The following is a 12,892-nucleotide window of genomic DNA, read 5'->3' as shown; positions in this document are numbered from 1 at the left end:
ACTGCTATACCCTGTACCAGTCATTACCCATGTCTCATCACACTACCAGCTGTATATACTGCTATACCCTGTACCAGTCATTACCCATGTCTCATCACTCTACCGCCTGTATACACTGCTATACCCTGTACCAGTCATTACCCACTTCTCATCACTCTACAAGCTGTATACACTGCTATACCCTGTACCAGTCACTTCCCATGTCTCATCACTCTACCGCCTGTATACACTGCTATACCCTGTACCAGTCATTACCCACTTCTCATCACTCTACCAGCTGTATACACTGCTATACCCTGTACCAGTCATTACCCACTTCTCATCACACTATCAGCTGTATACACTGCTATACCCTGTACCAGTCATTACCCAAGTCTCATCACTCTACAAGCTGTATACACTGCTATACCCTGTACCAGTCATTACCCATGTCTCATCACTCTACCAGCTGTATACACTGCTATACCCTGTACCAGTCATTACCCATGCCTCATCACACTACCAGCTGTATACACTACTATAACCTGTACCAGTCATTACCCATGCCTCATCACACTACCAGCTGTATACACTACTATACCCTGTACCAGTCACTTCCCATGCCTCATCACACTACCGCCTGTATACACTGCTATACCCTGTACCAATCATTACCCATGTCTCATCACTCTACCACCTGTATACACTGCTATACCCTGTACCAGTCATTACCCATGTCTCATCACTCTACCGCCTGTATACACTGCTATACCCTGTACCAGTCATTACCCATGTCTCATCACTCTACCTCCTGTATACACTGCTATACCCTGTACCAGTCATTACCCAAGTCTCATCACTCTACCAGCTGTATATACTGCTATACCCTGTACCAGTCATTACCCAAGTCTCATCACTCTACCATCTGTATACACTGCTATACCCTGTACCAGTCACTTCCCATGTCTCATCACTCTACCAGCTGTATACACTGCTATACCCTGTACCAGTCATTACCCAAATCTCATCACTCTACCAGCTGTATGCTCTTCTTTCAAACAATGCTCTTACAGCCCTGTTAGGAGAAAAGGGTTAAACATTTTATTCAAAATAATTTTTTTAGTTTAATGTTTCTTTATGTAATATTGATGATACATTTGATTCATTTATATTTTATTGCTGACAAATTTCCTTGGACTGGATTTTTTTTCTCCATGTTATGTTTGTATTGATTTCTATTTTTCATTAGTTGTATTAGACAACTGGGTTTAATTTTTTTGTTTTCTGCTGTTTTTTCAGCCTTATTCCGCTAACCCCTACGGATCCAGTCCATATGGTCCCAATGCTGCTTACCCATCAGGAACCCATGGAACATTCTACCAGCCATATACTATCCAGCCGGCACCTGCTCCGCACTATGTCATTAACAGACCACGTGAGTATGGCACAGCAAGACTCGGCTCCAGAACAAATTAAATGGGGGGGGGCTTTTTTTTCACGAGGGGGCATGCATTTTTTACAAAGCATGCATGAGAGTCAATTTAAGAGCAGAGTGAGGGGACATCCCTTACAAGAGAAATAAAACAATGCTACACTGACAGTGCAATTACCACTCAGAGTGACATCGGCGTTTATACTCAAATACACTCGCAACAGAAGCATCTGACAGAAGCACTTTTAATTCATACTGCACTGAGACTATAGTGGATTTATCAAGCAAATGCATATAGAGAGTAAACTATTGGTTAATGTAATCAGCTGGTAATGTTAGTAAACAACATAAAATATGCGTGACGTGAAGATGTATTAGCATCAGGAAACCACATGCTTTGCCTGTACAAGGTCGTGAGTGACCCGCTATGCCAGTCACAAGCTCAGGGCAAATGCTGCCCGCCTGCCCGGTGGGTATATAATGTGGGCACAGAGCAGGGTCAAAGCTCGGTTAACACTGTATAATATGGGACTGGTGTGTGCGTTTGAGGGCCGCCATGTTTATGTAAAGTGGAAGCATTCCCTTAGTTAGTGTGCTGCTGCTGTCGGATGAGAAATGCTCCTTCCCCTACTGCTTCTTTTGCTGGCCCAGTGCAGGCATTGGACTGTAACTTGAGCACAACACACATATGGGCTGGACAAGAGGTTGGCATTGTATAAGGAACCACCCACTGTGTGTGACTGGTATAGACACGCTATACTGGGAACACCTACTGTGTGTGACTGCTATATACACACTATAATGGGAACACCTACTGTGTGTGACTGCTATATACACACTATAATGGGAACACCTACTGTGTGTGACTGCTATATACACACTATAATGGGAACACCTACTGAATGTGACTGCTATATACACACTATAATGGGAACACCTACTGAATGTGACTGCTATATACACACTATAATGGGAACACCTACTGAATGTGACTGCTATATACACACTATAATGGGAACACCTACTGAATGTGACTGCTTATATACACACTATAATGGGAACACCTACTGAATGTGACTGCTATATACACACTATAATGGGAACACCTACTGAATGTGACTGCTATATACACACTATAATGGGAACACCTACTGAATGTGACTGCTATATACACACTATAATGGGAACACCTACTGAATGTGACTGCTATATACACACTATACTGGGAACACCTACTGAATGTGACTGCTATATACACACTATAATGGGAACACCTACTGAATGTGACTGCTATATACACACTATAATGGGAACACCTACTGAATGTGACTGCTATATACACACTATACTGGGAACACCTGCTGAATGTGACTGCTATATACACACTATAATGGGAACACCTACTGAATGTGACTGCTATATACACACTATAATGGGAACACCTACTGAATGTGACTGCTATATACACACTATAATGGGAACACCTACTGAATGTGACTGCTATATACACACTATAATGGGAACACCTACTGAATGTGACTGCTATATACACACTATAATGGGAACACCTACTGAATGTGACTGCTATATACACACTATAATGGGAACACCTACTGAATGTGACTGCTATATACACACTATAATGGGAACACCTACTGAATGTGACTGCTATATACACACTATAATGGGAACACCTACTGAATGTGACTGCTATATACACACTATAATGGATTGGGAACACCTACTGAATGTGACGCTATATACACACTATAATGGGAACACCTACTGAATGTGACTGCTATATACACACTATAATGGGAACACCTACTGAATGTGACTGCTATATACACACTATAATGGGAACACCTACTGAATGTGACTGCTATATACACACTATAATGGGAACACCTACTGAATGTGCCTGCTATATACACACTATAATGGGAACACCTGCTGAATGTGACTGCTATATACACACTATAATGGATTGGGAACACCTACTGAATGTGACTGCTATATACACACTATAATGGGAACACCTACTGAATGTGACTGCTATATACACACTATAATGGGAACACCTACTGAATGTGACTGCTATATACACACTATAATGGGAACACCTACTGAATGTGACTGCTATATACACACTATAATGGGAACACCCACACCATGATTGATATGTACACAATTTGCTGAGTGGTTGCTGGTATCATTTGTGAACTGTTCCCATTGTGTGAGTGACTGGTTTACAAAGTTTTTTGAGAATGTTTACAGTTCGGGGCTGGTGCTACCCTAGGTAAAGGCGCATTGCGTGTAAGAGATTTATTCTATACAGTCTCCCTGTAAGAGTCTGGTTTGCACACATTGTGCAGGGAACAGTTTCTGTGTGTTGTTTGTAAAAGGTCAGCATCATTCCACTGAAAAAGAGATAAACACACAATGTGCTGTGTGAATACCCACTTGGTGTGACTGGTATCATAGCTAGGGTTACCACCTTTCCAGAATTATGACACACTTATTTATACAATAACAAAATTATTTTTTTGAGGGGGCACAGCATTCGTCAATGCCCCCCCTTGGAGCCGACCCTGCAGCAAGAGCGATTGCATATTGAGTAAATGGTGAAAACTTCAACATCACAGCTAGGGCATCCTTTTGTTATCATTTGAGTCTAGATTGATACATTTGGGGTTTATAAACAATCATGGGATTCTGAGGACAGATTTCAGTATAGTATATATTCAGTACCTTTCTAAAAAAACCTATTTTTATTCATATTTAACAGTTATCTCAGGGTTTTCATCCCTGCAAAAATTCCATAACCTCCTGAAGCTATTGCCATCCCTTGATGTATTAGATTAAGCCCATGTGCACATCAGGGGTGACCAACTGATGGCACATGGACCACATGTCGCCCTCTACACTGTTTTTTTCGGCCTCCAGGAAAAATCAGAACTAAATATCAGCCAGATTACGAGTTTTACGTTATGGCTGGCTCACTAATAACTTGGAAGTTATTTCCACTGCTCACCTTTAATAACGCTGCTATTACAGGTTTGCAAAAACCCGGGGTTTGCGGGTGATATGGCTGCATACTGCACACAAATACCAGCGCTGCTGTGAGCTGCTGTTACGTGCTCGTGCACAATTTCCCCATAGACATCAGTGGGGAGAGCCGGCAAAAAAGAGTCTAACACATTCAATCACGGAGCGTAAAGCTCCGTAACACAGCCCCGTTGATGTCTATGGGGAAAGAAAATGTATGTTTAAACCTAACACCCTAACATAAACCCTGAGTCTAAACACCCCTAATCTGCTGCCCCTAACATCACCGCCACCTACATTACACTTATTAACCCCTAATCTGCCGCCCCAATGTCGCCGCCCCCTACATAAATTTATTAACCCCTAATCTGCTGCCCCAATGTCTCCGCCGCCACTGTACTAAAGTTATTAACCCCTAAACCTCTGGCCTCCCACATCACTAACACTAAATAATTTTATTATCCCCTAAACCTAACACTAACACCCCTAACTTTAACATAATTAAAATAATTCTAAATAAAACCTACTATTAATAACTAAATAATTCCTATTTAAAACTAAATACTTACCTGTAAAATAAACACTAAGCTAGCTACAATATACCTAATAGTTATATTGTAGCTATCTTAGGTTTTATTTTTATTTCACAGGTAAGTTTGCATTTATTTTAACTAGGTAGACTAGTTCCTAAATAGTTATTAACTATTTACTAACTACCTAGCTAAAATAAATACAGAGTTACCTGTAAAGTAAAACCTAACCTGAGTTACACTAACACCTAACATTACAATAAAATTAAATAAATTAAATAAAAAAAATACATTTATCTAAATTACAAAAAATAATAAACACTAAATTGCACAAAATAAAAAAAGAAATTGGCCTCAATCCTATTGGCTGACCCAATCAGCCAATGGGATTGAGCTTGCATTCTATTGCCTGTTCCAATCAGCCAATAGAATGCAAGCTCAATCCTATTGGCTGATTGAGTCAGCCAATAGGATTAAAGCTCAATCCTATTGGCTGATTGCATCAGCCAATAGGATTTTTTCCCTTTAATTCCGATTGGCTTATAGAATTCTATCAGCCAATCAGAATTCAAGGGACGCCATCTTGGATGACGTCCCTTAAAGGGAATCTTCAGTGTACGGCTGGGACCTTATGAAGACGATGCGCCGGATGTCTTAAAGATGGAGCCGCTCTGCGTCAGAAGGATGAAGATAGAAGATGCCGTCTGGATGAAGACTTCTGCCAACCTTGAGGATGACTTCTTGCTGCTTGGATGAAGACTTCTCCCGCCTTCGTTGAGGACTTCTTGCTGCTTGCATGAAGACTTCTCCCGGCTGGATGAGGATGGATGTCCGGTCTTCCAAAACTGTAAGTGGATCTTCGGGGGTTAGTGTTAGGTTTTTTTAAGGGTTTATTGGGTGAGTTTTATTTTTAGCTTAGGGTTTTGGGCAATGTAAAACAGCTAAATGCCCGTTTAAGGGCAATGCTCATCCAAATGCCCTTTTCAGGGCAATGGGGAGCTTAGGTTTATTTAGATAGGGTTTTATTTGGGGGGTTGGTTGTGTGGGTGGTGGGTTTTACTGTTGGGGGGTTGTTTTTTTACAAGTAAAAGAGCTGATTTCTTTGGGACAATGCCCTGCAAAAGGCCCTTTTAAGGGCTATTGGCAGTTCAGTGTAGGCTAGGGGTTTTATTATTTTGGGGGGGCTTTTTTATTTTGATAGGGCTATTAGATTAGGTGTAATTAGCTTAAATATTTGATAATTTCTTTTTTATTTTGTGTAACTTAGTGGGGGGGGGTTGTAATTTAGTTAACTGTATTTAATTAATGTAATTTATTTAATTTTAGCGTAATGTTAGGTTTAACTGTAAGACAGGTTAGGTTTTATTTCACAGGTAAATTTGTATTTATTTTTACTAGGTAGTTAGTAAATAGTTAATAACTATTTACTAACTAATCAACCTAGTTAAAATAAATACAAACTTACCTGTGAAATAAAAATAAAACATAAACTAGATACAATATAACTATTGGTTATATTGTAGCTAGCTTAGGTTTTATTTTACAGGTAAGAATTTATTTAGTTTTTCATAGGAATAATTTAGGTATTAATTGTAATATTTATTTGGAATTATTTTAATTAGGTTAAAGTTAGTGGGGGTTAGGGTTACATTAGGGTTAGGATTAGATTTAGGGTTAGGTTTAAGGGTTAATAACTTTAATATAGTGGCGGCGATAGTAGTTAGATTAGTGTAGTTAGGTGGCGGCGATTTTGGAGGCAGCAGATTAGGGGTTAATAACAGTAATGTAGGTTGCGGCGATGTTAGGGACAGCAGATTAGGGGTTAATAAGTGTATTAGGTGGCAACGACATTGGGGCAGCAGATTAGGGGTTAATAATATTTAACTAGTGTTTGCGATGCGGAAGTGCGGCGGCTTAGGGGTTAATATGTTTATTATAGTGGCGTCAATGTCCGGAGCGGCAGATTAGGGGTTAATTATTTTATTTTAGTGTTTGCGGTGCGGGAGGGCCTCGGTTTAGGGGTTAATTGGTAGTTTATGGGTGTTAGTGTACTTTGTAGCAGTTTAGTTATGAGTTTTGTGGTACAGCTCTGTAACGTAAAACCCATAACTACTGACTTTCAGGTGGCGGTACAGATCTTGTAGTTACAGGCTGTACCGCTCACTTTTTGGCCAGACAGGCAAACTCGTAATACCAGCGCTATGGAAGTCCCATTGAAAAAGGACTTTTTGAAAGGTGCGGTAGTTACATTGCGTGACGGCCAAAAAGGTGTGCGGTACAGCTATACCTACAAGACTCGTAATAGCAGCGGTAGTGAAAAAGCAGCGTTATATGAGCCATAACGCAAAACTCGTAATCTAGCTTTATGTTTGATATTGTTTTGTTGTTTTACCAGGAAAAGGCAGAACTAAAAATGTTTGTTTTGGGGACTTCTAGTGGGTGAGCAAACAAGATGGTTACAATTGAAGGGTCCTCTGGATTTCTTACCCAGGAGATAGAGGGTACCCCATAATCTTACCTAAACCTATGTGGCACAAAAATCTAAAATATTAATCTGCGGCCCCTGTGAGTAAAAAGTTAGCCCCTATCGTCAATGTACATCACAAAATCCATAAAACTGCTAGGTTTGCCTCTATAATCCTCTAGGGGCGCTATTTTTGATGACCAGTGTTTCTTTAATTTAAGACTGCAGACAGGGCACATTATCTTTATCAATGTGATATTTATCATTAAGCAATGAATGAAAGTAAACTACAGGTTTAAAATAGTTAAAACATTTTTGGCAAATGAAAAGGGGAGTACACAATAATTTACTTAAAATGGGCAAGTCGACATTAAAGGGACAGTAAAGTCAACATGAAATGATAATGATTGAGAAAGAGCACTGCTTCTCACCCATTTTGTAGCAAGTACCCCAATAAGCGTACATTTTTGTAATGCAACATGTAAATATAAGGTAAAAAAGAAAGAGGCCATTTTGCATATTCCAGAACATGGGCAAATAATAATGCAAAACAATAGTATACTTTATAAAAATAAAAAAAATGTTAGTAAGTGCACACATAAAGGATATATAAATATTATAATTGAGTCCCAATTAAATTAGAATTTTGATTGTAGCATCCCAGAAGACCTCTGAAAAAAGAAGAAAAAATACCAGTAGTGAAGTCCTGTTAAGACTACTCTGGTAGACTAAAAAGAGGGAGTTGTACTCACCTCTTTAAGAGTTTAGACTAAGCTCTAAGTTTACAAACCCATATATATCTTCTTCAAATGATACAAAGCAGCAGAACCTTGATTTGTCAATTAAATTACATTTATTAAGGGAAAGTGTACAATCACTAGTGTACCGTGACAGGGTAATCCACAGCAAGAACCAACCGCATACACAGACCAATACAACTATCAGCATCTTTTAGTTAGAGGGTACATAGTTCAGAATGATAGTCCCCGCTCTCTTTGTGATGTCACTCCCAAAGCATCCAACGTACGTTTCACCAAAAAGTGCTTGGCTTTTTGAAAAAGCCAAGCATTCTTTGTCAAACACAGTTGTCAAACACTGCTGTCACATAGTGCACATTTCTGAGCCTCCGTATGCTCTCATGGAATGGAACCAATGTTTAACAAATTAGATCACAAAATAGACTAATTTGATCATATTACTAAATTAGAAAGCTTTTGTTTCACATTGCTTGCTCTGTCTTCATCATACATTTTTAATTATGACTTCAATGTTCAATTAACCACTTGCCTGCACATGATGACCACTTATCATAGTGCATAGTGGGTAACACTCCCAGAGCTCTATGGGAGTGCTGGTGATGTCACCACAAACATGCGTAGTGATATCACAGAGGGGGTGGGACGTAATATGACAGGCAGATAAGGGAGGAGAATAAGAGGTTGCTGTCTGTCCTTGATCTCAGCTCTCTTACTAGCCACAAACCTCTCATTTAAAAGAGAATTGTCTGCTCTTTCAAATCGTGGTGGTCCTGGAAAGCCTCTAGAAACAGATGTTTTGCTTTTTTTTTTTAACTTGGTTTAGTGCCCATAGTCCTTAAAGCTTTCCTTAGACTTTGAAGTCCTTTATAAATAGTGCTAATATTCCACTCACAACCTGAAAGCAGTGGCCATTGAGGAGAATCCATAGGTCCACACATTAACCCAGTTCTGAGCTAACCAGAAGCTATATGAAGAGATTGTTCACCCTCCAAAAGGTGCAAAGCTTTGACCCTCATTGCCTAGAAGCAGAGAAGAGGTGTATGTAAGGGGGAAAAAGTGTGTTTGTGCTCTGCTCTCTGTGCTGCTCCACCTGTGATTGTCTATTTAACTTGATTTACCCACCCTAGAGCACCCAGTACACATTCCCTACTTCTCCATCTCTCAATAACAAAAGGAAGTACCAATTACGCAGAGAGGGGCCAGGCTGTTGCTATAGCAGCCCTACATATTTGGAAATATATCATTGCACTTTAAATGTATAGGCATGATTATATGCACAGTGAGGGTAGCAGGAGTACTGATTGTTACCATAGCTATAAAGCTACATGGGATCTGATTTGTATTTTGATCTATTGGGCCCTTAGCTAAATGATTGCAATGTGTAAAGTTCTGGATTTCGACCACTAAGTGAGATTGATAACTGGACATTCTAAAAATGATGAGGGTCCTAGTCTGTTGTGGCCTGGCTTGCCTTGCTGTTTATCCAGCTTATAAACTATTCATATCACCATAACAGAAATATGACGTTTATAAAAAAAATGTAATACCTTTTTACCTGCACCAAGGTGATGTCTGCAATTTTTCCCTTTAATTGGTGTTTATAAGTTTAGAAAACCATAGGTGTGCAGCTCCCTCTAGTGGTAAAAACGATTGAGTATATTGAGATATCCCTGTGTGAGATAATCACAGTGACCGGGCCTCATTCGTCTGCCCCCACAGGTGTTTCCTTAAAGGGACATTCTATTAAAAAAAAAATTATTGCTGAAAAAAAGATTAAGTTAAATGTAGGTATTACATATTCCTTTCTTAGATACAACAAAATAATATAAAAATTCTTTGATATACTTTGGTCTGAATCTTGAAAATAAAAACTAAACAGAACATATGACTGCTCTCTGCTAGACATGTAAACATGAAACGATCACTACTAGTGAAATATAGCTAGCAACAATCCTTCAACAGAAATAGGGGTCAATTTATTAAACCCTGGGCGGACATGATTCGCTATAACGTATCATGTCCGCCCTGCATCGCTAAATGCCGACTGCATACACTGTCTGTATTTAACATTGCACAAGCATTTCACAAGAAATGCTTGTGTAATGCCGCCCCCTGCACATTCGCAGCCAATCAGCCGGGGTATCAATCATCCTGATCTTATCTGATCCACTGCTTCTTTACTTATGTTTCCGGTGAGTCGAAACACGGGCAGAGACAGCATCATCCACTGCTTATTAAATCTTCCCCTTAGTAACCACCTGTAAAGCTATTGTTTGCAAGATATTGTCCTATCTAACATATGTCGGCTACTACTTTGGAATTCAGATGGGGCTGCAGGGTTTCTGGCCAATGGAAATATCCTAATATACTTTATGGAATTATAAATATCATAATCTACATCACAGCTTTCTTACCTCACTTCTCAATGCTTATGCATCTCACAGGACATATGATTTATTACAACTAGATTGACCATCATACTGAATGTACACACAAATTACATTAACACTTTTTTTACTGCATTAAAACAGTTGTGTTGTAAATGAGAAATGTATTCATTTTTAGGTTATAAATGCCCTTTAAAAAAATATATTAGCTCTGGAAAAACACCTTTTTCATTTACAACTGCAAAAGTACTTTATAGTATTATATTATTGTATAATAAATCCTAGATGTATACAAATGCAGGTTGTGCATAAAAACAGTCAGTAAAAGACAAAGTACAACTACTGAGTGCAGTGGTGTCACTAGGATGGGGGGTGACTCATGGTATCACCCCCCCCCCATAATGTTTTTAGTGACTTTCAACACCTTTTTGGATAAAAATCACCACACAAGATGCCCTCCCAATTTTACATAATTTTCAAATTTACTAAGATTATCAAATTTGCTTAATTCTTCTGGTGTCCTTTGTTTAAGGAGCAGCAATGCACTACTGCAAGCTAGTTGAACACGTAGGGTGAGCCAATGACAAGAGGCATATATCTGCAGCCACCAATCAACAGCTAGTTCCTAGTAGTGCACTTCTGCTCCTAAGCCTACCTAGGTAAGATTTTCAACAAAGGATATGAAAAGAATTAAGCAAATTAGATAATAAAAGTAAATGAGAAGGTTGTTTAAAATTAAATGTTCAATCTGAATAATAGTTTCATTTTGACTTGACTGTCCCTTTAACACTAGATATATTTATATTAGCAACATATAATATTATTAGTATGGTTGTCATAATACATGTTACATTAGGGTGTGCACCCTGGGTAACTCTACTAAACTGATAGATATAAATATATTTATTAATGAGTAGAGACACACACCCTATATCACATACACATTAGTAGGTCTCACACAGTCACATACATACACATTCTATGTTAGGCACACACAAACACCTAATGTCATAGACACACGCTATGTCACATACACCCCTAACACACACATCTTATGTGATATCTCATACACATGCACAACCCCTATGTAACACTAGGTCTCATGCACACTTTCTTTTATCTTTTACTCTCACATACATGCCCTATTTTACACACACATATACTATGTCACACACATCCTATTACTCGCACAGTTATAACAAAACAGGTATATCCTATATCTCAAAGTAACCCAAGTGTGTTATCAAAATTGGGAAAAATGTTTAAATCAAGGAAATTAAGGGGTTTTTTGCTATATTCCAATGTAAATGTAAGGTTCAAATCATTATGTGAAATGTAGTCATAAAAAGGCATTGATAGTATCCACAGAACCATCCCAAATGAGAACAAGGTTGTCAACATAGCAACCAAAATACACAATGTGTTTTCTGAAAGGGTTCCTATCTCTAAAGATGTGGAGCAGCTCCCACCAACCCAAATAGAGGTCGGCATAGGATGGGGCTGTTCCAGATCTCTGGAGATGGTATGGATGGGGCAAATTTTGCACCCATAGCTGTTCCACATCTGTGGAGATAGTACCTACCCTCAAAGGTAAAAAAAATTATGAGTCAGAAGATACTTAATAGCCATCATGAGAAATTGTACAGTGGCCTCCGAAAATTGTGAGCATCTTTGTAAAAAATATTTCACAGCCCCTTCTCATGTGGGACAGTGGTATACAAAAAGGCAACATCAAAGGATATCAGTGTATAGGAATCTTACCAAGTAATTTGTTGTAAGTCATGTATGAGACTAGTAGTATCTTTGATGTAACCAGGTAGAGATGTGACAAGGGGGTTGTAAAAAAGTATCTACCAGGTTTGACAGGGGTTCATTAAGAATATAACAGTATAAGCAGCATGCATTGTCTAATGTGACTCACCAACCCAGGGAGCTTTCTGCGCACTAATAGATGCTCTGTGTCATTCGGAAGAAGCGAAGTGTAAGGAACTGGGGACAAACTGCATAGAGTATAGGCACCGCCCCCAGCACTAAGTCATAACCCGGAACACCCAATTTCAACACGTTCTCCTGTGGTTGCAATGTGGCCAATTGCTTAGTGAGCATAACTTCCACCCACCGGAAGCCCCACACTCATTCAGTTTAAAGTAAAATTATTGTGCAACGTTTTAGCACTACCCAAGACAGCAGCCATTTAAATTTTAAAAAAAATTGTCTTAATCTGAAGTGTGCAATTTCAAATGAGTTGTGCGCTAGTTTTGATTACGATTTCCAAACCTGTCCTCAGGCCTTCA

General features: G+C 39.0%; 1 protein-coding gene across 1 annotated transcript in view; it reads left to right on the top strand.

Moving 5' to 3' along the window:
• Positions 1–12,892, top strand: part of LOC128638183 (transmembrane protease serine 13-like) — a 145,850-nt gene that overhangs the window by 72,562 nt on the left and 60,396 nt on the right. The window contains exon 2 of the mRNA XM_053690047.1: positions 1,279–1,414. Coding sequence (XP_053546022.1) covers positions 1,279–1,414 — 136 coding nt within the window. The remainder of the gene's footprint in view (positions 1–1,278; positions 1,415–12,892) is intronic.

Source organism: Bombina bombina, chromosome 8, assembly GCF_027579735.1.
Source record: "Bombina bombina isolate aBomBom1 chromosome 8, aBomBom1.pri, whole genome shotgun sequence".
Lineage (NCBI taxonomy): Eukaryota > Metazoa > Chordata > Amphibia > Anura > Bombinatoridae > Bombina > Bombina bombina.
This window is presented reverse-complemented; position numbering and strand designations above follow the sequence as displayed.